At 36.7% G+C, this 26,545-nt stretch overlaps 1 protein-coding gene and 1 pseudogene across 1 annotated transcript in view; both read left to right on the top strand.

The window, feature by feature from the left end:
- NCAM2 (neural cell adhesion molecule 2) overlaps window positions 1–26,545 on the top strand; it is a 571,781-nt gene that overhangs the window by 386,039 nt on the left and 159,197 nt on the right. The window contains exon 9 of the mRNA XM_037833245.1: window positions 24,216–24,366. Coding sequence (XP_037689173.1) covers window positions 24,216–24,366 — 151 coding nt within the window. The remainder of the gene's footprint in view (window positions 1–24,215; window positions 24,367–26,545) is intronic.
- Window positions 1,433–2,463, top strand: LOC119531706 (annotated as a pseudogene).

Raw genomic sequence — 26,545 nt, 5'->3', positions numbered from 1 at the left:
CTTTGAAATGTTCTTTTATTGTATGTTTTTTTTTAATTATTATTTTTTTATTTTTTTATTTTTCATACAGTTGATTAAAAAAATAAAGTTAAAAAAAAACAAGGAAAAAAATATGTAGAGCCCCCTTGAGGAGCCTGTGGAGAATGCCGGGGTATTGGCCTACCCCACCTCAACGGTTGCTAACATGACCACAGACGTAGGGGACTGGTGGTTTGATGGGTTGAGCCCTCTACCACAGGATTTACCCTTGGGAAGACTGTTGCTGCAAAGGAGAGGCTAGGCCTCCCTATAATTGTGCCTAAGGGCCTCCTCCCGAATGCCTCTTTGTTGCTCAGATGTGGCCCTGTCTCTCTAGCTAAGCCAACTTGAAAGCTGAAATCACTGCCCTCCCCCCTACATGGGATCAGACACCCAGGGGAGTGAATCTCCCTGGCAACGTGGAATATGACTCCTGGGGAGGAATGTAGACCCGGCATCATGGGATCGAGAACATCTTCTTGACCAAAAGGTGGATGTGAAAGGAAATGAAATAAGCTTCAGTGGCAGAGAGATTCCAAAAGGAGCCAAGAGGTCACTCTGGTGGGCACTCTTATGCACAATATAGACAACCCTTTTTAGGTTCAAAAGAATTGGGGTAGCTGGTGGTGGATACCTGAAACTATCAAACTACAACCCAGAACCCATGAATCTCGAAGACAGTTGTATAAAAATGTAGCTTATGAGGGGTGACAATGGGATTGGGAAAGCCATAAGGACCACACTCCCCTTTGTCTAGTTTATGGATGGATGAGTAGAAAAATAGTGGAAGGAAACAAACAAACAAACAAACAGACAAAGGTACCCAGTGTTCTTTTTTACTTTAATTACTCTTTTTCACTTTAATTATTATTCTTGTTATTTTTGTGTGTGTGCTAATGAAGGTGTCAGGGATTGATTTAAGTGATGAATGTGCAACTGTGTAATGGTACTATGAACAATCGAATGTACAATTTGTTTTGTATGACTGCGTGGTATGTGAATATATCTCAATAAAATGAAGATTAAAAAAAAAAAAATCAGTTGGGGATCCCTGCGAGGCTGGGAGCCCCTCATCGGTAGGGTCTGCACTTTCTTGGGTTGCATCACCAGCATGGCTCTGGCCTGCCTGTAATGGAGCCGCCTGAGCCCAAGGAACTGGTTGGCAGAGGGAGGGTAGGAGGCAATCCCGAGCTGTGCAGGCAGCCCGCTTGGGGCTGGCAGTGCAGGCTTCTATTCCCTGCACGTAGAGCTGAGGGCGGGAGGGATGAGGTCCCAGGAGACTGCCGCCGGCCTTCGGGGCTGACTGGACCTTGCAGAGCTTGCCCAGAAGGCAACACCGGGCCTGCAGCTCCACATGGTGGGAGTCCGGCTGCGCAGAGGAAGGAAGCCAGAGGGGCCATCCTCCTCCCAACAGCAGCGAAAGCACCTTGAAGGTGCTTTCTTACCCAGAAGCCGAAGGTTGGGGAAGTGAAGGATGATGACTTTGAGATGAGATCAGTGAGCTGGATGCTGGCAAGGGCAGGTTGGTATTGAAGGTCTCCCACAAGCCATCTGGTCTAGTGATGGCCAGAAAGCTAATTCCCCCAGAGATCAAACCTGCAATACGGAACCAGATCATAAGGGGGCTACAGGTTCTGCATTAGTGCAACTCCCGGTACATCCTGGGCTTCTAGGGTGCATTTTATAGTGATGGTGAGATCAGTATCTGCATGGAGCACACAGATGGGGATTCCTTGGATCAAGTCCTGAGGAAAGCTGGAAGAATTCCTGCACAAATTTTAGGAAAAGTTAGCATTTCTGTAATAAAGGGACTGATGTAACTGAGGGAGAAGCACAAGATTATGCACAGAGATGTGAAGCCCTCCAACATCTTGGTGAATTCCTGAGGGGAGATCAAGCTCCGTGACTTTGGGGTTAGCAGTCAGCTCATCGACTCCATGACCAATTCCTTTGTGGGCACAAGATCCTACATGCCACCAGAAGACTCCAGGGGACTCATGATTCTGTTCAGTTTGCCATTTGGAGCATGGGGCTCTCTCTGGTTGAGATGGTGGTGGGAAGTTATAACATCCCTCCTCCTGACGCCAAGGAGTTTGAGCTGATGTTTGGATGTCAGGTGGAGGGAGATGCAGCTGAGACACAACCCAGACCAAGGACCCCTGGAAGGCCCCTCAGCTCTTATTGAATGGGCAGCCAACCACCCATGGCAATTTTTGAGTTGTTGGACTCCAAAACTGCCCAGTGGAGTATTCAGTCTGAAATTTCAAGATTTTGTGAATAAAATGCCTAATAAAAAGCCCTGCCGAGAGAGCAAATTTGAAGTAGTGCATGCTTTGTGCTATTATCAAAAGATGGGATACTGAAGATGTGGAATTTGCAGGCTGACTCTGCTCCACTTTTGGCCTTCACCAGCCTAACACACCAACCCATGTGGCTAACATCTAAGCATTTGGGAAGCAGCAAAGAGCGAGTCCCCTGCACAGTGGCATGCCATTGCTTTTGGGCCTCTTTTTCATGCCTGACTCAGATCAGGTGTGCATTTCACCTATGACAGCATGTGCCAAAATTGTATTCATGTCATTTTTACTCTTACTGTCTTTATTCTTATTTACACTTGTTTCCCCTGAGTTGATTGGCTTTGTGCTTGAGGCAGTTGTGTGTATGTTGATCAAAACATGTGCAATGCTGAATTAGTGCACCTTGGTGACTGTGGGTAGTCATTCTTACTGAAAACTGCACTGCTGTTCCCTCACCTTGACTAGTTGGCTGTCTTTGTTGTCAGGATTCTTTGACACTTGGTACTTCATTCTTGCTGAGTGTACCCTCTCTCTATTCAGTAGGGAGAAGAAGCCCCATGAGATCCTTCACAAGCAGTGCATGTGAAGCATATTTTTTTTGCCATGAGAATAAGCATCAGAAAGTGTACATCATGTTATTTTATTTTATGATTATTTTTTTGCTTTGGGTGTAGAATTCAGCAGTATCCATCAAAATCTAGCCAGATCCCTTCACTACCATGATAGACTTCACCAGTCTGTTTCCTTTGATGATTGGTTGACTTCTGGTTGTATTTCCATATTTATTTTTAAATATGCTGTGTGGGATATTTAGTGGTGTATGACTCTTTAAGTTTGTATTGATGTTTCTAAAATGGTGGTTATTTTGAATGTCACAAATAGATCAAGGAATTAAAATGTGTCAGATTTATCTTTCCCTGAATCCAAGTACTGATGCTATTGTTAAACAACAGTGTGTATAGTGCCTAAAAATTGTATGAAAATCCTTTTAACCATTTTAATCCAGATGTTTAACAAATTTAATCTCTTATTCTAATAAATATACCCTCAAGTTAAAAAAAATCAGTTGGACATAAATGTGAGATTAAAAAAATTCAGTTGGACATAAATGTGAGGTTGACTCCTGAGCTCTCCATTTGATTTCATTGGTCTATATACCCATCCTTGTGCCAGTACCATACTGTTTGCATTACTGCAACTTTTAAATAAGTTTTAAAATTGGGAAGTGTAAGGACAACAACTTCATTCTTCTTTTTCAAGATGGCTTTAGCTATTTGGGACCCCTTACCCTTCCATATAAATTTGATGATTGGCTTTTCCATTTCTGCAAAAAAGTTCTTAGAAATTTGATTGGGACTGCATTGAATCCATAAATTACTTTTGGTAGTATTGAAATCTTAACAATATTTAGACTTCCTATCCATGAACATGGAGTGCTCTTCAGTTTCTTTTGGCCTTCCTTAATTTATTTTAGCAATGTTTTCTAGTCTTCTGTGTTCAAGTCCTTTATGTCCTTGATTACATTTACTCCTAGATATTTGATTCTTTTCGTTGTTGTTGTAAATGGAAATTATTTTCTTGATTTCTTTATCCAAGAAACACTACTGATTTTGGGGCATTGATATTGTACCCTGTCACTTTTCTGAATTCCTTTATTAACTCTGGGAGCTTCGTTGTGGATTTTTTAGGATTTTCTGTTTATCAGGTCATATCCTCTGCAAATAGCGAAAGTTTTACTTCTTCCTTTCGAATTTGGATGTCTTTTATTTCTTTTTCTTCATTAATTGCTCTGACAAGAATGTCCAGTACAATGCTGAATAACAGTGGTAACAGTGGGTATCATTGTCTTGTTCCTGATCTTAGAGGGAAAGCTTTCAGTCTTTCACTATTAAGTATGATGTTAGCTGCGGGCCTTTCATATATTCCCTTTATAATGTTGAGGAAGTTTTCTTTTATTCCTAGTGTTTTAAGTATTTTTAACAAGAAAGGATGCTGTATTTTGTGTCAGATGCCTTTTTTTCATCAATTGAGAAGTTCATGTGAGTTTTTCCTTCATTGTTTCATTAATGTGGTATATTACATAACTGATTTTCCTTTTTTGAACCAACCTTGCATACCAGGGATAAATCCCACTTGATCATGCATCTAATACTTTTAATGTGCTCTTTGATTCCATTTGCTAGTATTTTGTTGAGGATTTTTGTATATGTATATATAAGAGATATCAGCCTTTAGTTTTCTTTTCTTATGGTATCTTTATGAAGCTTTGGTATAAGGATGATCTTGGCCTCATAGAATTAATTAAGAAGTGTTCCCTCCTCTTAAATTTTTTGGAAGAGTTTGAGCAGAATTGGAGTTAAGTCTTTTGGGAATGTTTGGTAGAATTCCCTTGTGAAACTGTTGGGTCTGAACCTTTCTTTATTGGGAGGTTTTTTGATTACTGATTCAATCTGTTTACTTGGAATTTGTTTCTTGAGTCAAGGTATGCAGTTTGTGTGTTTCTAAGGATTTGTCCATTTTATTTAGGTTGTCTCATTTACTGATATCCATTATTCATGTTATCCTATTATAGACCTTTTAATTCCAGCAGGGTTGGTAGTAATGCCCCCCTTTTTGTTTCTGATTTTCATTATTTGTAGCCTCTTTCTTTCTTTTTCAGTCTAGCTGAAGGTTTATATCTTTCAAAGAACCAACTTTTGGTTTTGTTGATTCTCTCTATTGATTTTTTGTTTTCTATTCCATTTATCTATGCTCTAATCTTTGTTATTTTCTTCCTTCTGCTTGCCTAAGTTTAGTTTGCTCTTCTTTTTCTAGTTCTTCCAGTATTGAGGATATGTCTCTTATTTGAAGTCTTTCTGCTTTTTTAATGTAAAAATTTAGAGCTATAAATTTCCCTCTCAGCACTGTCTTCACTGTATCCCATAGAATTTGGTATGTTGTATTTTCATTTTCATTCACCTCAAGATATTTCCTAATTTCACTTTTGATTTCCTCTTTAACCCATTGTTTGTTTAAGAGTATGTTGTTTAATTTCCACATATTTGTGAATTTTCCATTTTTGTTTCTGTTATTGATTTCTAGTTCATTCCATAGTGGGCAGAGAATATACATTGTATTATTTTTCATTTATTGAGACTTGTTTTGTAACCCAATCTATGGTCTATATTGAGGAGTGATCCATGAGGAGTGATGAAAAAACAAATGCATATTCTGCTATTGTTTGGCGCAGTATTCTATATATGTCTGTTAGGTTTAGTTGGTTTAGAGTATCATTCAAGTATTGTGCTTCTTTATTCATCTTCTGACTGGATATTCTATACATTGTTGAGAGTGGTGTGCTAAAGTCTCCAAATATTAGTGTAGAACTGTCAATTTCTCCCTTCAAATCTGTCAGTGTTTGCGTCACATATTTTAGGGTTCTGTGGTTAGGTGCATATATATTTATAATTTTTTCATCATACTTGAATTGTCTTCTTTATCAGTATATAATGACCATCTTTGTACTTCATAACTGTCTTTTACTTAAAGCCTATTTTTTCTGTTATTAATATAGCAACCTCAGCTCTCTTTTGGTTAATGCTTACATGATGTATATGTTTTTCCATCCTTTCACCCTCAACCTACTTTATCTTTGAATTTAAAGTGAGTCTCCTGCAGACAGCATGAAATTGAGTCATTTTTAAAAAAAAATCTATTCTACAAGTCTCTTCTTTTTAAATGGAAAGTTTAATCCATTTACATGTAAAGTCACTAATGATAATGCAGACCATTCTGTCATTTTGTAATTTAGTCCTTGTAAGTTATACTTTTTTTTATCTTCTACTTTTGTTAATGCCTACTTTTATATTTATTTGGTTTTTTGCATTGTACCATGTTGACTGCCTTCTCATTTCTATTTTGTTATGTTTTTCATCTATTTTCCTTGTGGTTACCATGTGGTTAAAATTTAACATCCTAAGTATATAACAATCATATTTGGTTTGAAACCAAATTGACTTCAATAGTGTATTAGTTAGGGTTCTCTAGGGAAACAGAATCAACAAGAGATATCTATAAATATAAGATTTATAAAAGTGTGTCACACAACTGTGGGTATGTATGAGTCCAAATTCTGTAGGGCAGGCAGCAGACTGGCAACTCCAATGAATGTGTTCAGACTCCTCAGGCAACAAACTGGCAACTTTGATGAACTCCTCAGGAAGCACTTTGCTCATCAGCCAAAGAAGAAGTGAAGGTCCTCTACCTGTCTCAATTAAAAGTCTTCACCTGATTGGATTAAATCCAACTGATTGCATTCTCTCATTGTGGAAGACACACCCTTTATTGATGTAATCAGTCACAGCTGCAGCCAATTGACTGATAATTTAATAAACCAGCCTTCTGGTTTATTAGCCAGCCACAAATGTCCTTGCAGTAATGGTTAGGCCAGTGCTTGCTTGATCAGACACCTGGGTATGATCACCTGGCCAAGTTGACACATGAACCTAACCATCACAGTCCACCCCTTGTCAACTTGGCATTTATACACATTACCTTAAACCATACTTTATCTCTAAGTAGAGAATAAAAACAGACATATATTACACTTAACAATATTCCGCTGTCCTGCATACAACTGAAATGCACTAAATTTCTCCGGAATAGGGTGCAAGTCTTTGGGTGACATAAACTCTTAAAATTGATTTCCTTTAACTTAAATACTGCAAAATGACAATAGAGCTTATGTCATATGATAAGGGAATACGACAGAGAAGAAAGCAAAGATATTTGCTTTACAGACAAATACAAACATACTCATAAAACAAGGAGGAAATATTCATGCCATGATAGTCCTCATTTTTGTAACTGGTAACATGGCTGTAGTTCATATTTATCACTACCTTCTTCCATTACCCATTCCCTGTTCCCTATACCCTCAGCAAGCACTTCAGCTGGCCATGGTTCTTTGCCTGGTGGGGTGACACAAACCTTCATTCCTGAAGTTTCTTGGCCATTGGTTGTCCTGCCTGGATTGGGTTTTTGCAGTTTTCCATTGACTTTAATCACGGGGCATGGTAGTAGTAAGAGACACCCTAGGGGATCTCCTATATTCCAGGAAAACTCTTCTTTATTTCCATTGTGTAATTGCAGTTCTCTTTCCCCTTGATAGTAGAGATCAATCACCCCAGCCAGTACAGTAATCCCTTTCCTTGACTGTTGATTCAGAGGCATATGAAGCCCAAAGTGGCCAGGTGGCAGTCTTAACTTCCAGTTCAGTGGAATTATTGTTGTGTTTCCTGGTGAAAGCACTCCTCCTTTTAGAACAAAGACTTGTAGACCAGCAGAGCTTAAGCTTGCAGAGACAGGAAGCAAAAATTTTCCTACTGGATCACTAGGAGTGATAGTGAGTGGTGCCACTCCTGTTTCCATGCCTTGATTCCTGAACCCTTGAATCCTAGCTATGGGAGAAACAGCACCATAGAGTGGACACTGATTCAGAGCACTGATTCACAGTCTCCTGGAGAACACTGCCCCAGCCCTGCAAGGTATTGCTACCTAGTTGGCACCATAATTGATTCTTCAACAGGCCATTCCACTGTTCTATCAACTCAGCTGCCTCTGGATGATGGAAACATGGTAAGACCAGAGAATTCCATGAGCATCTGCCCATTCTGTCACTTCATTTGCTGTGAAATGGGTTCCTTGGTCAGAAGCAATGCTGTGTGGAATACCATGATGGGAGATAAGTCATTCTGTAAGTCCACAGATGGTAGTTTTGGCAGAAGCATTTTGTGCAGGGAAGGCAAACCCATATCCAGAGTATGTGTCTATTCCAGTAAGAACAAATTGCTGCCTCTTCCATGATGGAAGTGGTCCAATGTAATCAACCTGTCACCAGGTAGTAGGCTGATGACCTCGGGGAATGGTGCCATATAGGGGACTGAGTGTGGGTCTCTGCTGCTGGCAGATTGGACATTCAGCAGTGCCTATGGCCAGGTCAGCCTTGGTGAGTGGAAGTCCATGTTGCTGAGTCCATGGATAACCTCTATCCCTACCACCATGACCACTTTGTTCATGAGCCCATTGGGCAATGACAGGAGTTGCTGGGGAAAGAGGCTGATTGTTATCCACCAAACGGGTCATTTTATCCACTTGGTTATTAAAATCTTCTTCTGCTGAAGTCATCCTTTGGTGAGCATTCACATGGGACACAAATATCTTCATGATTTTTGCCCACTTAGAAAGGTCTATCCACATACCCCTTCCCCAGACTTGTTTGTTACCAATGTTCCAGTCACTTTCCTTTCAAGTCCTTGACCATCCAGCTTAACCATTAACAAAAGCTTATGAATGAGTATACAGATGCACCTCAGGCTAGTTCTCCTTCCAAGAAAAGTGAACAACCATGTGCACTGCTCAAAGTTCTGCCCACTGGGAGGATCTCCCCTCACCACTGTCTTTCAGGGACATCCCAGAAAGGGGCTGCAGTGCTGCAGCTGTCCACTTTTGGGCAGTGCCTGCATATCATGCAGAATCATCTGTAAACCAGGCACAAGTTTTCTCTTCCTCAGTCAACTGATTGTAAGGAACTCCCCAAGATGCCATAGCTGTGGGCTGGGAAAGAGAAGGTAAGGTGGCAGGAGTGGGAGCCATGGGCGTTTGGGCCACTTCCTCTTGTAACTCACTGGTGCCTTCAGGACCTCCTTGAGCTCTATCTCGTATATACCATTTCCAATTGATGATAGAGTGCTGCTGTGCACACCCATCTTTATGGCTTGGTTGTTTGGACAATACCCAGCTCATGGTAGGTAACTCGGGTCTCATGGTAACTTGGTGGCCCATGGTTAAGTGTTCTGTCTTTACTAAGGCCCAGTAGCAGGCCAACAGCTGTTTCTCAAGTTCATGCACATATACTTTTCCTATATCCCTCTTTCGCTTCATCTTTTGTATTTGTTTCCAATGATAACTTTGTACATTGTATAACAAAATCTATAAATTTTTATTACTTTTTATGCATTTGCATTTTAGCCTCTGTAGGAAGTAAGAAGTAGAGTAACATAACAAATAGTACACTGCAATTATAGTGGCATTTATAATTATCTGAATGGTTACCTTTATTACAGGTCTTTATTTCTTTGTCCTGCTTCAAACCACTCTATAGTGTCCTTTTCTTTCTGTATGAAGAACTCCCTTTACCATTGTTTGTAGGGAAGGTCTAGTGGTTATGAACTCCCTCAACTTTTATTTATCTAAGAATGATTTAATCTCTCCCTTACTTTTGAAAAAGCATCCACCAGATACAAAATTCTTGACTGGTAGTGGTTTTCTTTCAACACTTAAAGTATTTCATCTTAGATCTCTATGGCTTCCATGATTGGGACTCCCTTGTATGTAATACATTGTTTTTCTCTTGCAGCTATTGGAACTTTCTTCTTGTCCTTTGCATTTAATAGTGTGATCAACATATGATGAGTTGTATTTTTCTTCATGTCTATCCTGTTTGGTGTTCTCTGAGCTTCTTGGATGTGCATATCTGTGTCTTTTGCTAAATTTGGGAAGTGCTCTGTTATCATTTCCTTGATTATTCCTTCTGCCCCATTCTGTCTTTCTTCTCATTCTCAGATTCCCATAATGTATATATTGGTGTCCTTGATGGTATTCCTTTTTTCTTTCTCTCCTCAGCCTGACTCATTTCAAGCCTCCTGTCTTCAAGTTCATTGATTCTTTCTTCTGCCAGCTCCAGTCTGCTCTTGAAACCTTCCTAGGCATATTTCATTCCTCTTCCTTTGAATGGGCCATCATTCCCTACATCTTTCTTTGTCTTGTACTCTTTTATTGAGCCCTGTATGTTTTAATATTTTATAATATCAACTCTGGGATTTATCTGCTGAGATTTTTTTTTCTTGGTTTTGTAACCAACTGGTATCAAGACAGAGATTTTCTTGAGCTTCAGTTCCCCTATAAGCTATTTCTGCCCAATATGAATGCAATGTGCAGGGTTTTCTTGTCTTTCTGGAACTCTGTCTTTTCCTGGACTTTTGCTTGGCAGTTGTTTTGTAGTTACCTTGTTCATAGGTATTTGGTTGCCTCCTCTGTTTCCCAGGAGACAAACCTCATTCTCTTGGATGTTTGAAGTTGGCAAGCCTTTATCCCAGATTGTCTGCCTCTATAGCTTTTTATACTCCTTTCATTGTGCCAAGCTACTGTTGCCTTGAGGACAAGTTCTGGGAGGACGGGCACTCCAGAGAGCACTTTCCAAGTCAGCCTTTTTCAGCCAAAACAGGACCAGGGACCTACAAAAGTGGGGGCAGGAGACCATCTCCAGAGTGCCCAGGGAAGATCAGGAAGGGTGCCAAGAACTTCTCTGATGACTCCCTAAATCTGATGGCCTGCCCAGCAAATGTGGTCCCTCAGCTAACTGTCTCATACTGTACTGAGGAGGTGCTGCATTTTTATATCCTTGCCACCTCCACCCCTGTCTAGGGAGGGTTGAAACAACAGTTGTCACTGCCTTTTTCTGTGGTGGGTTGAATAAATAGCTGCCTTCAGACTCAGGCCCCCAGCCATCCAAATTTGCTAATCAGAAGCCAGTGATTTGCCATCCTCCCCCTACCCCCAGTTCTTGGGGAAGAGGATTTTTATGTCCCTTTCTGTCACCAGCTATCTAGCCAGTATGGGACCCGATGGTGGCAGCAGCTGGTGGGTAGAAAGAGCAATTAACTGTTCTTTACCGTAATTTATCAGCCTCTCTTCCCGCTCTTCCCTGGATGCTCAACAGTGTTCTTCTGTCCTCCTGGGTTTGAAAAGGGTTGTTTCAGACAGTTCCTACCTTTTTAATAATTGTTTAATGGAAGTACTGTGTCCTGAGCTCCCTACTCTGACATCTTCCTGGGAAGTTGCCCATATCTTGCTTTTTTAAAAACATATAATACATATATATAGGAAGAGAGAAGAAAGTATAAGTGTATAGGGACAGATATGGAAGGTACAAAAGAGATGGAATCAAAATTCTAGAGATTAAAATAAAAATCAAAACACATTTGTGGTAAAAAAAAATAGTATTAGCAGTTTAGACACTGCAAAATAAAAAATTAATGAAATCAAAGACATAAATAAAATCTCTCCAAATGAAACACCAACATGAACAATGAAGTCTAAAACATTACTTGAGCATTTCTGTATTTTTCAATGCTCTAAGTAAATGAAAATAAAGGAAAGCTTAGAATGTGGTCCTCATTTGAAATAATGCTAAGAATACTCAAAATTTTGAGTTTCTTCATACTGTATTTTTCTATTATAGTCCTTTTGATAAGATTTTATATAAAATATGTAAATATATGCATGATTTTGGTAAAAAGTTATGATTATAGTTAAAATTTATTAAATATGTACTGTATATAAACCACTTTTGAAAGCACTTCAGATGAAAAACTATTATACTACTCCCTGTTAGGTATTGTGCTTCCGATTAAAAAAAAAAATCTCTAATATGTCTCTAATTTGCTCTAGATACTGGTTAGACACTGGTTACTAACTATATCATTGATAATAATAATAATATTTACCCTATTAGTTCTAGTCATTAATTGTTTAAATAATCCTCCCCATATGTGGGTTATAGCAATGAACAATAGATACTGCACATCAGTCAACTTGTGGCTTTCAGTACAAAAATTTATGGGTAGTAAGTGGGCTGCAGCAGAATGCTCCAGGTTTGAACTGGGTTCTGATATGCTCCACATGTTCTCTCAGTTCAGAAAACAGCCTAAAGGAGCATTTCCCATCTTGGTTGTCTGTTTTAAAATTTCCATGATAATATGTGAGAGGTAATTCTACAACAAAGACAAAAAACTAGAGAATAGTGTAATGAAACTTTATATACCTAGCACCCAGTGTCAATAATTATCAATATTTTGACATTTCAATTCTTACTTATTAATATTGTCCTCCATCTATTTTGCAGTAGGGCATTTTAATCTTTACACTAGTAAAACAGTTTAAATTTTGGATTAAATCAGTGTCGAACCAAACTACCAATGTATTCCTTAAAGCTGTGAAACAATGCAGTCAGTACTTTAATGACTACCAGAATTACTTCCAGAGCAATATGGTTCAAATATGTGATACCAGTGTCCACAAGGCTAATCCAATTATGTGGCTTAAATCATCGCAATACATCTGGCCATGTTATAATAAATGTTGAAGAGGAAGGATTTCAGAGTATCATTTGCTTCATTCTTTCAGATATCGATTCAAAATCCTCATTGCTGTTTGACATAAAACTAAATTTTACCTCAATAGGATGCATTTTTAGATGAGAGTTTCTTCTTGGCTTCTTTATCCCTTACTGATTTTTTAATAAGTTTTGGTTCTTAATATTCTTTCCATTATGAAAGATAGGAAAATTGGGAATTCATACCTAGTTGTGATCATCTTATTATTCCTGGTTTCTTAACCTTGGAGAAAACAATAAATTTTATATGGATTGATAACCTAAAGTCCTGGCTTTCTACTCCAGCTCCATGCTTATGGCCTGAATTCACATAGCCTGAATTTCCATATATCCTTTAAGAAGGTATATGGAAATAACGAAATGGGTGGTTGCTTAAAATTCATATATTTATCACTTAGATCTGGATAGTCAGATGTTTTGTACCAATTAATTTATCGAGTACTTCATGGGTGCCACGTTCTTTATAACTATTAATTCATTTAATATGCATAGCAACCCTATGAAGGCAGTACTCTTATTATACCCATTATACAGAGTGGGAAAATGAAACACAGCTAAGTAAATAGTCTCTGGGCACAGAGCTAGTAAGTGGCAGCAGATCCAAGATGTAAACCTATGCAGTCTGTCTGTAATCTGGTTTTAAATACTACGTGATACTGCATTGTTTTAAAGTAGGCCACACTCCCAGGTTGTAATATAAAATATTCAGGTCACATTCTGAAAACCAGCATTTTGGCAATTGTCAGTTGGAACCCACATATTCTAATATTTTGATTTTTTATGTGTGACAGGGGAGAACACATGAGAGTTTACTTGTTTTTTTAGAGGAGAAAATAGATATTTATATTATTCTTTATACATTTTTGTGTTTTCTAAATTTTCTGTAGTTTAAAATTTAATTGTTTTTAAAATTTAATTGTATTGAGATTGTTCACATACCATACAGTTGTCCAAAGTGAACAATCAATTGCCCATGGTACCATCATACAATTGTACATGCATCACCACAATTTTTTTTTTCAATTTTAGAACATTTTCAATACTCCAGAAAAGAAATAAAGACAAAAAAAAAGAAAACTGAAATCCTCCCATACCCTTAACCACCCCTCCTCCATTTTTGACTCATAGTATTGGTATAGTACATTTGTTACTATTGATGAAAGAATGTTAAAATACTATTAACTGTAGTACATAGATTGCAAAAGGTATATATTTTTCCCTATATATCCCTCCTTTATTAGCATATAGTTATAGTGTCATACATTTGTTCTAGTTCAGGAAAGAGATTTCTGATATTTGTACAGTTAATCAAAGAGATTATCCGCCACAAGATTCACTGTTTTATACAGTCCCATATTTTAACCTCCAACTTTCCTTCTGGTGACATACATGACTTTCAGCTTCTCCTTTCCACCACATTCACATACCATTAAGCACTATTGGTTATTCTCAGAATAATGTGCTACCATCACCTCTGTCCATTTCCAAACACTTAACTTCAACCTAATTGAACATTGTGCTCGTAAAAAGCAACTGCTCCCCCTTCTTTGACCTTGTTCTATATTCTGGTAACTTATATTTCATGTCTATAAGTTTATATATCATAATTATTTCATATCAGTGAGACAATGCAATATTTGTCCTTATGTGTCTGACTTATTTCACTCAATGTAGTGCCCTCAAGATTTCTTCATCAATCTGTTTTTTTTTTCTTAAGATGGTTTTGTTCACCTACCATACTTTCCATCCTAAGTAAACATCGATGATTCCCTGGATAGTCATATATGTATGTATTCACCACCATCACTACTATGTATATAAGGACATCTCCATTTCTTCCACAATGAAAGAGGAAGAGTCAAAGAAGGTTGAGAGACAAAAGAAAAAGAAAAAGAAAGAAAACAAATATGACAGCTTAAAAGCAACAAACGGAAAGATAGATTTAACCTAAAGTAGAATAAAAGAGTCAGACAACATCACCAGTGCCAAGAATCCCATACCCCTCCCTTATGTCCCCCTCTTAAAGGTGCTTAGCTTTGGTATATTGCCTTTGTTACATTAAAGAAACATAATACAATGTTTCTGTTAACTATAGTCTCTAGTTTGCATTGATTGTATTTTTTACCCAAAACCACCCTATTTTTAATACCTTGCAAGGTTGACATTCATTTGTTCTCCCTTATGTAAAAATATATTTGTACATTTTATTAGAATTGTTGAGCACTCTAGGTATCACTGAGTTATACAGTCCCAGTCTTTATCTTCCCTCTTTCCTTCTGGTGTCCCACATGATCCTAACCTTCCTCTTTCAACCATACTTACAGTCATCGTTGTTCAGTGTAGTTACATTGTACCATCACCCAAAATTGTGTTCCAAACCTGTCACTTCTGTCTTTCCTATCTGTCTGTAGTGCAACCTTTAGTATTTCCTGTAGCACAGGTATCTTGTTCACAAACTCTCTCATTGTCTGTCAGAGATATTTTAAATTCTCCCTCATATTTGAAGGACAGTTTTGCCAGATATAGGATTCTTGATGGTTTTTCTCTTTCAGTGTCTTAAATACACCACTTCCTCTTTGCCTCCATGGTTTCTACTGAGAAATCCACACATAATCTTATTAAGCTTCCTTTGTATGTGATGGATCACTTTTCTCTTGCTGCTTTCAGGATTCTCTCTTTGTCTTTGATGTTTGATAAGCTGATTATTAAGTGTCTTGGTGTAGGTCTATTCAGATCTATTCTGTGTGGGGTATGCTGCACTTCTTGGATCTGTAATTTTATGTCTTTCATAAGAGATGGGAAATTTTCATTGATTATTCCTCTATTATTGCTTCTGCCCCTTTTTCCTTCTCTTCTCCTTCTGGGACACCCATGACATGTACGTTCATGCACTTCATGTTGTCTTTCAATTCCCTGAGAAGTTGCTCATATTTTTCGATTCTTTTTCCTATCTGTTCTTTTGTGTATAGGGTTGCAGGTGTCTTGTTCTCCAGTTCCTGAGTGTTTTCTTCTACCACTTGAGATCTGCTGTTGTATGTCTCCATTGGGTTTTTCATCTCTTATGTTGTGCCTTTCATTTCCATAGATTCTGCCAGTTGTTTTTCAGACTTCCAATTTCTGTCTTATGTTCACCCAGTGCTTTCTTTATAGCCTTCATCTCTTTTGTTACATATTCCCTGAACTTTTTGATTTGGTCTTTGATTTGATTTAGCATATTTCTTTGAAAATCTTTAATAGATTATTTCATTAAAATGAAACAGTATCTCAACTGTATCTTGATTGAGGTGTAAGTTTTGGGCCACATCTTAATTTTTCCTAATATAGATTGTAGTTTTCTGTTATCTAGGCATCTGGTTTCCTTGGTTATCCTAGTGAGATTTTCCCCAACCAGAACAGGTTCAGGTCTCAGAATGGGGTTATATTCAGCATGTGTCTTAGAAGAATGGCAGACTTTCCTGTGAGATCTCAAGTCACTGTGCTTTTATTAACCTGCCCAGCAGGTGGCATCTGTCAGCCTGTTGCTCCTTACTGGTGTAAGAAGATGTGGCCCCTTCAGTTTCTGTTTTGGCTGTTTTTCCCAGGCTCTGAAGGGTTCTGGAGGGAAAGTTGGGCCCCACTTCCTTACTCTTAGGGAAGATACACCCCCTAGGGAGTTATCATTTGCATTTGAATTATCTCTCTGACTCTGTTATCTCCACCCTTGTCTGGCTCAGAGCACTATGAACTGAAAATGGCTGAGGCCCTCTCCTCTGACCCCTTCAGTTTGAGAGAGAGAAAAAGGGACTGAAAGCCCCCTTTTAGAGCCTATACATGCCCCCAGTTTCACTCATCAGTCAGAGGTAATACCTGGTCTTTTGGGCTCCCCTTCCCAGGACAAATGAGGCTTCTGGTTCTTTAAAGTCAGTCATCACTAAAAGCCTCTCTCTGCTTGTTGGGGGTTTGTAACTTGTATTCAACAGTCCACATTTGTTAATTAAAACCCCAGTTGGAGGTCAGTTGAGCTATATTCACTTACTGGGAGAGTGCTGCTTTCTACCACAGTGAGGTTTTGAAGCTAAGCCTGCCATGGGAGGGAGGGGGAGCTCCTGGCACAGTTCTGAGGTTTTTACTTACAGATTTTATGCTGTGATCTCAGGCATTCCTCCCTATCCAGGTTGCTCTATGATGTATGGACAGTCATGGTTGTCCCCCAGCAATTATTCCAAATTATTTACTAGTTGTTCCTGGTTGTTCATTAGTTGCTCCAGAGGGCTAACTAAATTCCATTCCTTTCTATGCCACCATCTTGCCATCCTCCCCCTATTCTAATTTATTTTTAATAAAAAGATCACTGAAATGTTTATTCTACTTTGACTTTATGGGGATAACATTTAATTTTAAATATTATTTTAAAATTGTGATTCTAGAATATGGGGTAAATTGTCTGCAGGTTATTAAAATACATGTAGTTGCTATATTAAAACTTGACTATTTAAATACATATGTATAATTTTATATACATACTTTAACTTACTAATGATAGAAAATTTTTCCCACCCTGGCATGGGTGACAGAAACCTGTAAATATTCCTTTCCACCTTTTTTTCACCACTACCTCCCATCCAATCAGTCACTAAACACTGCAGATTCCACTTCAATATATTTCTGGAATCCATTTATTTATTTCCTTCTACACTATCACTACCTTTTCCCAGTACCTTTTTCTTGTGCAGGATCAGTTTGGCATACTTCCCATGGGTCTCCCTCCACCTCTCTAACCTGCAGCATGAGTGATCTTTTCAAATGATAGATGCATTCACCTGCTTCCCTACCTTAAAGTTTTCAAGTGTATTTTCAGTTGCTCTTAGGAGATACCTAGTCTCTTCTCATGGCTTTAATTTGTTTACAGTTTTGTTGAAATCTAATTTAGACTGCATACAATTCACCTACTAAAATGTGCAATTAAATGCCATTAGCATATTCACAGAGTGGTGAAACCATTACTACAGTCAATTTTAGAATATTTTTATCATCCCCATAAAAACTCTGCACACATTGGCTGTCACCCTCCAATCTTCTCACTCTCCCAGCCCTAGGAAACCACTAATCTACTTTCTGTCTATATATTTGCCTCCTCTGGACATTTTATATAAATGGGATCATTTGATATGCCTTTGTTATTAGCTTCTTTCCCTTAAGATAATATTTTCAAGACTCATCCACATTGTAGCACGTATTAGTACATCATTTCTCTTTATTGCTGAACAACATTCCACTGTCTATACATACCATATTTTAGTTATCCATTCATCAACTGATGGACATTCAGGGTGTTTCCAAATTTGGGCTCTTGTGAATAATGCTAATAACTATGAACATGCATTTATAAGCTTTTGTATGGACATATGTTTTCATTTCTCTTGGGCGTATATGTAGAAGTAGAATTTCTGGGTCATATGCTATCTCTATTTTTAACCTTTTGAGAAAGACTTTATTTCCAAAGACATTTATTTCCAAAGTGGCTGTACCATTTTCCATTCTAACCAGCAATATGTGAGGGCTTCAACTTCTGCACATTCTGCCAAAACTTATTGTCTGCCTTTTTGACTATAGCCATTCCAGTGGATGTGAAGTGGTATCTCATTGTGATTTCGATTTTTATCTCCCTGATGGATAATGATGTTGCTCTTCTTTTCACTAGTATGTTGGTCTTCCCTTGGCTTCTAAGGCTCTATATGGTTGCCTTGTTTGTCTCTCCAATTTCTTCCATTTCTAAACCCTCTTCACCTCATTGTGAATGTGCCTGCTTCAGTGAGCTTATTTCAGCTCTTTGAACATGACAATTTTCACTCATGTCCAGGCCTACATAGTTCCTGTTACCTGAAACATAATTATTTCCTTGTATTTCTGTGCCTTGTCAGAGCTGGCTCCATGGGTGTGTGATCTGTGCAGTTGTGCAGAGCCCTGTATTCAGAAGGACCCTGCACTTAATGTGCCGTGCTCACTGTCTTGAAATTCTTAATAAGTTTTGAACCTAGAGCCCCACATTTCATTTCATACTGGTCCTTACAAATTATGTAACTGATTTTTGTGTCTGACATTACTTATCCTTCAGCACTCTCTTTAAACAGAAATATCTACAGGAGTTTGTTCCTGGCTTATGTAGTATGTGTTAGGTGTTCCTCCTGTGTTTCATCTTTCCTTGTTTATTTCCCACATTACATTTTCTCATTCTTCTCCCTAAGCCATATGGATGGAGAGACCAAGGCCCTAGCTTGTCTTCTGCATTTTGTCGTCCCCAGAGCCCATCATAGGTACCTGTTGCCTAGCTGTGGTACAATATGTAGTTTAACTATGTAGTTGTAGTTCAGGTGGTAAGCGACATAGCAGATTGACTCAGAAATGAACTCCAGGACCAGAGAGCCTGGACATCCACCTGCTGTCACCTATAAGCTGTAGGACTTGGGCAACTTATTTAATGTTTCTTTTTCCACAATTTCCTCCTCTTTAATATGAGGGTGATGAGAGCCCCAACCTCATAATGTCACTAAAGGGAATAAATGAATCAATAAATATAAAAGACAGAATGGTGTCTAGCAAGTATAATTATTTTACGTGTTAGCTGTTATCATATTCTATTCCTATTTGTTGAATAAATTATTAACTACATATGCAAAAAGAAGAAAAGGATGCTAGGACCTAGTGAAAAAACGACATGAGTTAAGTATTATTATGCATATTACACTTTAAATCCATTTCCACTGCTAGGAGGTAGGATAATTGAACAAAAGTTCAGTTCATGAAATCAAAATAGGAGGAATATGAGGAAACCAGGAGCAAGCACAGAATCAAGAGAATTAATGCTGATAGTAAATATAGTAATCTTATAAGGAAGGAAGAGAATCTCTGCTTAAAATTATTTCTGGGACCACAGAAATTGGGCAAGTTAACATGATAGTAACACACTTTTGAGAAGTTAGTTTGGGTAATGAAGGCCTTTGTAGAGTGCTTGCTCTTTGGTTTATGTATTTATCAGTTAAGCCATACCTCTACCTCTAAAAATTTGTAGTAGAGTTTAATTTGCATTTAATAAAATATAAGGTCATTAGGAATAAGAGAAAGAGAGTATAGACTCCGGGGTGCAGATGTGGGTGTCTGCCTTGATCTTGTGCTCTGTGTGAGGTCCACATTTACCTCTCCAACCTCAGCACTGCTGCTGTGTGCTGTCTTGCTGCACTTCCCTTGCTTCTGTCAGTTCTTTATATGCATTCTGGGGGCCTCTGCCTGGAATTATCTCCACACTACCACTCCTGTTTTACCATTTTCAGATCTCAATCCACACTTGGCTTCCTCAGCTAACTTCTTTCTGATCCCGTCCCGCTCCCCCCTTTATTAACCGCCGGTATGAAACTGGTACTTTTCACAGTGTATTTGAATGATATTTTTAAACTAATATGTCACTTCTCTGCTAAACTTTAATCCCATAAGGGTAGAGAGTATGCTATTTTACTCATCCCCATTTCTCCAGTGCCTGGTTGCTTATTGTAGAATCAGTACAAAATAACTCACATTTGTTGGGTGACTAAAGGACATGATCTTCAGTTCTCCTCAGATGGCTGAAAGGGTCAAAGACTGAAAAGTTTCAAGGAAGGACACGAGTGTATAGAAGAAAGATAACAGATTCTGTCTATATCAGAGGTGTAATGTACTCTATTTCAATTCCAAATTTGACAATACATGTTTAGGCAGGTAAGGTCACAAAAAATATATATACAAACATAGCAAGTTACGTAATTTCAATTGCCCAGTAATTAAAATTTCCAAATTTTTCATGTTGGAACTAAACTCAAGAAGGAAAAATTTGAGACAGGTCTGTGATGACTTTTATGGAGAGCACAGGCTATTCATGACAGTATAAGGCAGTTCAATAAGGGACACTTGAAAAGACAGTAAACTATCTCTACAAGTAGTCATTTTATAAAAATATGAAATACCATTCAAATGAGCAGTGACCTTCTAGAAATGCAAAGAATATGACATTAAATCAAATTTAGGATAGTGCATTTCTGTAAAGGATAAGAATAATAATGTGCAGACACTTTTCTTTCTAATCATCTTACTCAGTGCAGTGATAGAACGTGGAAATACTAGGAGACAGCTAATATGTCCATTAGCCTGTCTCAATCAAATATCAAATGTCTTAAATGAATCTTCAGTAAGTGTTGAATCAAAGCCAAGTTATAAATGAATTTTCTTTCCATTACAAGTAATGCCTTTTTGCAGCACAAAGTGAGAAATGTCCTTTAGAATGTCAGGTATAAGAAGGACCAAATTTGGTCTTTTGGTGTAGGTTAGTTGAATGTACATTCTACATCAATGCAGAGCCAATGCTGAGTCTGAAAATGATTCATAATTTCCTAGGGAATCACAAATTTCCCAGTTTCTCTTTTTCTAGAATTTCTGTTAATAATTTCAGACACAGTGATAATAACATTTAGTTACCAACATTTTCACTAAATAGTGCTGAATTTGTATAAAATAGATTTTTTTCCACAAGGGAAACCGTATAATTTTTAAACTGAAATAACAAAGAACCTGTATACTTTCAAAGGAAGAAAATTGTGACCTTAAATTTCACATTTCGATACTGGGAAAGTACAATATATTTCCTTATGGAAAAATTAGAATTGCTTTGCATTATTAATAGGGCATGTTATCACACTCCAATAAAGTTAACTAAAATTCAGAATTTAACTTCTAGTTATAGCTGAATGATTGCATTTTCTTTACTCAACAACCTATAAATTTTGCCATAACTTGATTTGCTTTCTAAAACTACTACAATCTGTTGTATCTGTGTTAGGCACTATTCCAAGTGCCTTTTAAAAGAGGCACCAAACAAATTTTATCATATCCACTCAATTATAATGTCACCTTCAGGGATAAAATCTGAATTCCTCCAAGAATTTAATAAAAACAATGCATCCCCAACAAATTATAGTTTAGAGAAGAAGCACTTATTTATTTAGGGTAATCAAGGAATAATTTGAATATAAATACACATTTGGATAAGAAACTAAAGAATAGATGGTAGAATACTTCCATGAAAATATGTTATAGAAAAAAAGGGAAAGATCTGAGACATGCCTGCAAAGATTTTTATAGAAAGTGCAGGATATTCATGACAGTACAAGGTAATTCAAACTAATTGGAATTGATGGTATCTGAATTGGAAGGTGTACTTGGAGAAAAAGATGATGCTAAATTAGACATCCTTGAACTTTAGGCTGAGGGATGGGAGTTTTATTTTGGAGACAATACAGTGTTATTTATGATTATAAAGCAAGGGAGATGAAAAGCTCACAGAGAGCTGTTAGGAGAATTAAATGTTTGTCTTTTAAAAAAATACTTATTCTTAGCTACACAAGAAAAAAATTCTGCAGCTGGAATGATTTTTTTTTGCTTGAAAAGCATAAGAAATAACCTAATGTCAATGGCTTTTGCACAATCAGGAAATTTTATTTGGTCACACTGAGCCTAAGAGTGATTATTCTCTCTGCAATAAAGAGAAGCCTGTCAATAGCAGCATGACCCAGAATTGTATATGGTTGAAGCAGACAACAGATAGATCTACAGAAATATAATTGTTAAAAATTGAAATTAATAATGTTGAGCATGATGACAGACTGAGAATTCTCAACATTTATAAAAGGAAGGAAGGGATGGAGGAAGGAAGGAAAGAAGGAAAAAAGTTTCAGAAACTGATTTATGACTGATGACATGGTATAGCATGGGACAGGGAAAAGAATTAGTATCATTTTTGAAAAGAAACAGCACTGGATGGGAGCAGATTGGGTCGGGGGAACGGCTGATGAGTTCAGATCCGCATGTGCTGGGTTTTAGGCACATATCAAGTGAATATGCATTGGAAGTAAGATATCTGAATGTGAACTTCAGGGAAAGGAAAATCTAGGCTGGATACAGAGTGAGCTCTGATCATCAGCTTTAGTGTGGGAGGGGATGAGATTCTGCAAGCAAAGTACATTGACAAAAGAGAAGAGTCCAGAACAGAATGCCATGCCAGACTCCAGAGAGGGAGGAGTCTGCAGTAAAGACCAAGAAGTCATGACAGAGGCAACCCTGGGAGAAAACTCGGGGGGGGGGGGTGTCATGAAAGACAAGGGCAGTAAGTATATAAAGAAGGAAGAACAGTAGAATAGGGGCAAATTCTGGATGGAAGTGCACAAAAGTATTGAAGAAAGAATTTAGCTATTTAGTTATAGAAAAGTAGTTACTGTGTATAACCAACTGGTAATCTTTTGCATTTTAACATTCTGATTTTCACTTCTATGAAATTTTGCTTTTTTTCTTCTACTTTTCTGTCAATTAAATAAATAGGTTTGACAGCTGAGAATATTAAAAATTTGGAGAAGAGAATGCTTTTCCTCTTGGGAAACCTCACCTTACTATTATTTTAGCAATACTCAGGAATGGGGAATATATTTTGGCCTAGAAATCCTATTCTAACCTGTGTAATACAACCCAAATAAATTTTTGTATTCTAAACATCTTCACATTTTAAAAAGTTGTGAAACAATCTTTTTGATATTAATATGTCACAATTTGATAAACACCAAATTTTAATAATACAAATAACACAAATGTATTGAAATTTCTGTGAAAGTCCTATAGACAATTAAATAGCAAACATTTTATTGTCAAACAATACGTGCATGATATATGCAATGTTTTGCTGATGCAATCAAGTCTGAAAAATTAAGAGAATCAACTCAATAACTGTCAAGTAAAGTTTTCAGATTAATTATAAACTGATAAAAAGTTCGTTATACTTTCTGATTGTATGAAGTAAAATCCAATGTGTAAACTATTTTTGTATGTTTTAATATGTGAGCTATAAATGGCTTTATGTGGTTTTAAGAAAATGAATTCTAGGTATAGTAATTATGTTGAATACAAGTATTTCCATTTGAAATATATTCTATAGAACATTAAATTATAAGCAATGACTTGATTTGAGTCAGTATTCCTAGGGTAAGGGATTAATCATTTCCATATTATTTCCATGGCTTTCCTAGGGTGACTTAAATAGACCTGACCACAGTTTTAATCACTTATCTATGATGCATGTGATTCAAGTTTTGCTTAGAAGTAATGCTGTCAAAGTCATGTAAAATTGAAAATTATTAATGCTTCTTTAAGCCTTGCTATACATTTGCTACACATTTCGTTAAATGGTGAAATATGAAAATAAGATCAAGAGAAATGTTATTTTCATTAGTAGGTTTTAACCAGCATTGAATAGTCATTGTTTCATTATGTCTTTAAGCATCATAATTAGAAGCTAATGAGATCCTTCCAAGAACAACACTCAAGCTTTTTAAAAAAGCAAAAAACATATTAAATAAGAGATTGATAACCCATGTTTACATGTTAATACACGTAATTTTCATGCAAGCCAATACAAATTATAGGAGGTAAAACTGATGGCAAAAAATTATTGTTTTGCAGTAGAAAAAAAGTATTTTACAAGTATAGTTACATTAATTTTTTTAAAGTTTCTTTTTAATGCGGGTAAGACATTACTTTCATTCACTGTATATCTATATATGATAAATTCCATATGTTTGGTAATGACTTTTCACAAAACAAGTATAAAATCTTTCTTTTTCCTGAATCAATGTAAACAGAGCCCAGACAGCCGTATCGAAGTTAAAGGGCAACGTGGAAGCTCATCACTGCATATAAAAGACGTGAAGTTGTCAGATTCAGGGAGATATGACTGTGAAGCTGCAAGTAGAATTGGAGGGCACCAAAAGAGCATGTACCTTGATATTGAATGTAAGTTCTTTTTATTTTGTATGTTTATTGAAACATTTTCTTCTTTGAAAAAATATGAACTTTTGTAGGAAAATAAAAATGCATAAGCAATTCATGTTTCAGTATTTGATGCAAAGCTTAAAATGAATGCAGCCATTCAAAGTCAGTTATTAGAGACATCTAGTGGATATTGTGGGGCATTTCACAATGCCACATATTTAACGGTCTTGATATTGCTTATCCTGAGAATTTTGACATTTTTTGCATTATTTAAACCAAAACACAGTTTCAACTGAACTGTATTAGTTATCAGTAATTAGTCAATATCTCCTTAGACTTTTACCTGTTTCTTTCTAGGATTTATGGTCTTGTGTCTCAGAAATATAGTGAGCATTTTCATCTCTTATTCAAGTTGTGTTGATGAATTATTTTATACACTCATAAGGTATGAACTAATATTTTCAATACAGTGAAATGAATCACCACTTACATTTCATTAAAATGGTATTTATTGTCTAAAAAAGGAAATTTCCACAAGAAGAGTAGTTAAAATAAATAAAAAGATGTCATAATTACAAGAGATTTGGAAAGTGTATGGCTAATGTAAATGAAACGTTCACAGTCAACCTTAGGTCATTGAATGAAATATAGAATACTTTAGTAGAAATGTTAATAAAAAAGGAAGAAAATTCAAATCATCTTCAATAAATTTAGTAATCATAAATGTTGCAGTCTCTCTAGTGCTTGAAAGGACACACTTGTCAATTCATTATGTAAAAGATATTTTTACCCATAAAACATTTCTATTGGAGAATGTGATTGTAACTATGAAACAAAGATGCATTTTCTTATTGAGAATGCCTTGAAAAAGCAACTATTTTTTCAAAAGCAGGCACAAGAAAGCTACAATGTTTTACATATTCGTAAACTATTTGTGAAGAAATACAAGGAGGGACAAATTAAACAATTCTAAGAAAAAGATTATAAAAATATTTAAGGTTAAAAGGTACTTTGATTCTTTCACAAGTTACTGATTTAATTTATTAAAGTTAGACATCTTCCAAGAAAGCCATTTATTACCATCTCACTTACTAGGGGAAAAGAAAAACAACACACACACACAACACCTGATATTATTCAGAACACAGAGGAGTTAGGTTGATACCTTGTTTAAAATGTTTTTGTTGTAATAATGGTTCTGCTATTTTACCATCATGTATGTATTTCTTTTGCAGATCAATACCTTTAGCAAATGATAAACAAATTCTCAAACTTTCAACAATTTTGTTTATATTTCTACCTATGTGTTTTTAAACTAAAATTTACCTTATTATTTTTTTTTTCTTTTATTTACCTTGGACTGAAATGAACAAAAACTTCAGTGTTCCAAGACATGATCTATACTGGAACCCCCCCCATCATTTTCGAGAGAAAGTCTTTAGATTGCCCCCTGGCTTGTTCAACTGTCCTAAAAAGTGATAGGAAACAAATTTTCCCAGAGTAACTTACTGTTAATTTGGAATTTTTTTTTTCATTTTGGAAAAATATTTTTCAACTCACTTGAGATATTATGGAATTATCACTAAACCTTTAATGTAAGTAGTCAGAAAGTGGAGCAAATTAGAAATGAGTTTTTGGTATTTCCAAAATACTATCAAACAGATTGTTTCATATAGGGCAATATGAGTTTAACATGCTAGTCCTAATATTGGCACTAATTAGTCTTATGACCTGTATCCCCGATAACTCAATTTCTTGATTTATAAAGAAATTAAAGAAAGACAGACACCTTTGAGGCCTCTTCATATTCAACCATTTAAAAGTGCTTTTAGTCAAACATATCCATACAAATCAAGATGCCCCGGAATTACCCTCTTGTCATGCCTGCAAGCATGTATCAGTATGAAACAAATAAAGACCTATTTTCTATAATTTCTAGATGTTTATTTTCTAAAAACTCATTGAAAAGAATTTTAAAAGCCATACTAAGTCAAACCTACAGTCTCTTCATTAATTCTTAAGATTCGGATTCTGTGCTAAATGATCTCGGACACAGCGGTGAATAAAAGACAGGTTCTGCTCTATTAGCACACTAAGGTTAATGGAGATTTAAATCAAACCTCTACATGCATTCAGATTTAAAAGATAGATGGAGAAAAGCATCAAGATACTATGTAATGCTGATATTTAATGACGAGTT

This window comes from Choloepus didactylus, chromosome 1 (genome assembly GCF_015220235.1).
Source record: "Choloepus didactylus isolate mChoDid1 chromosome 1, mChoDid1.pri, whole genome shotgun sequence".
Taxonomy (NCBI): domain Eukaryota; kingdom Metazoa; phylum Chordata; class Mammalia; order Pilosa; family Megalonychidae; genus Choloepus; species Choloepus didactylus.
Note: the sequence above shows the minus strand (reverse complement) of the source record. Positions and strands in the feature narration are given on the sequence as shown.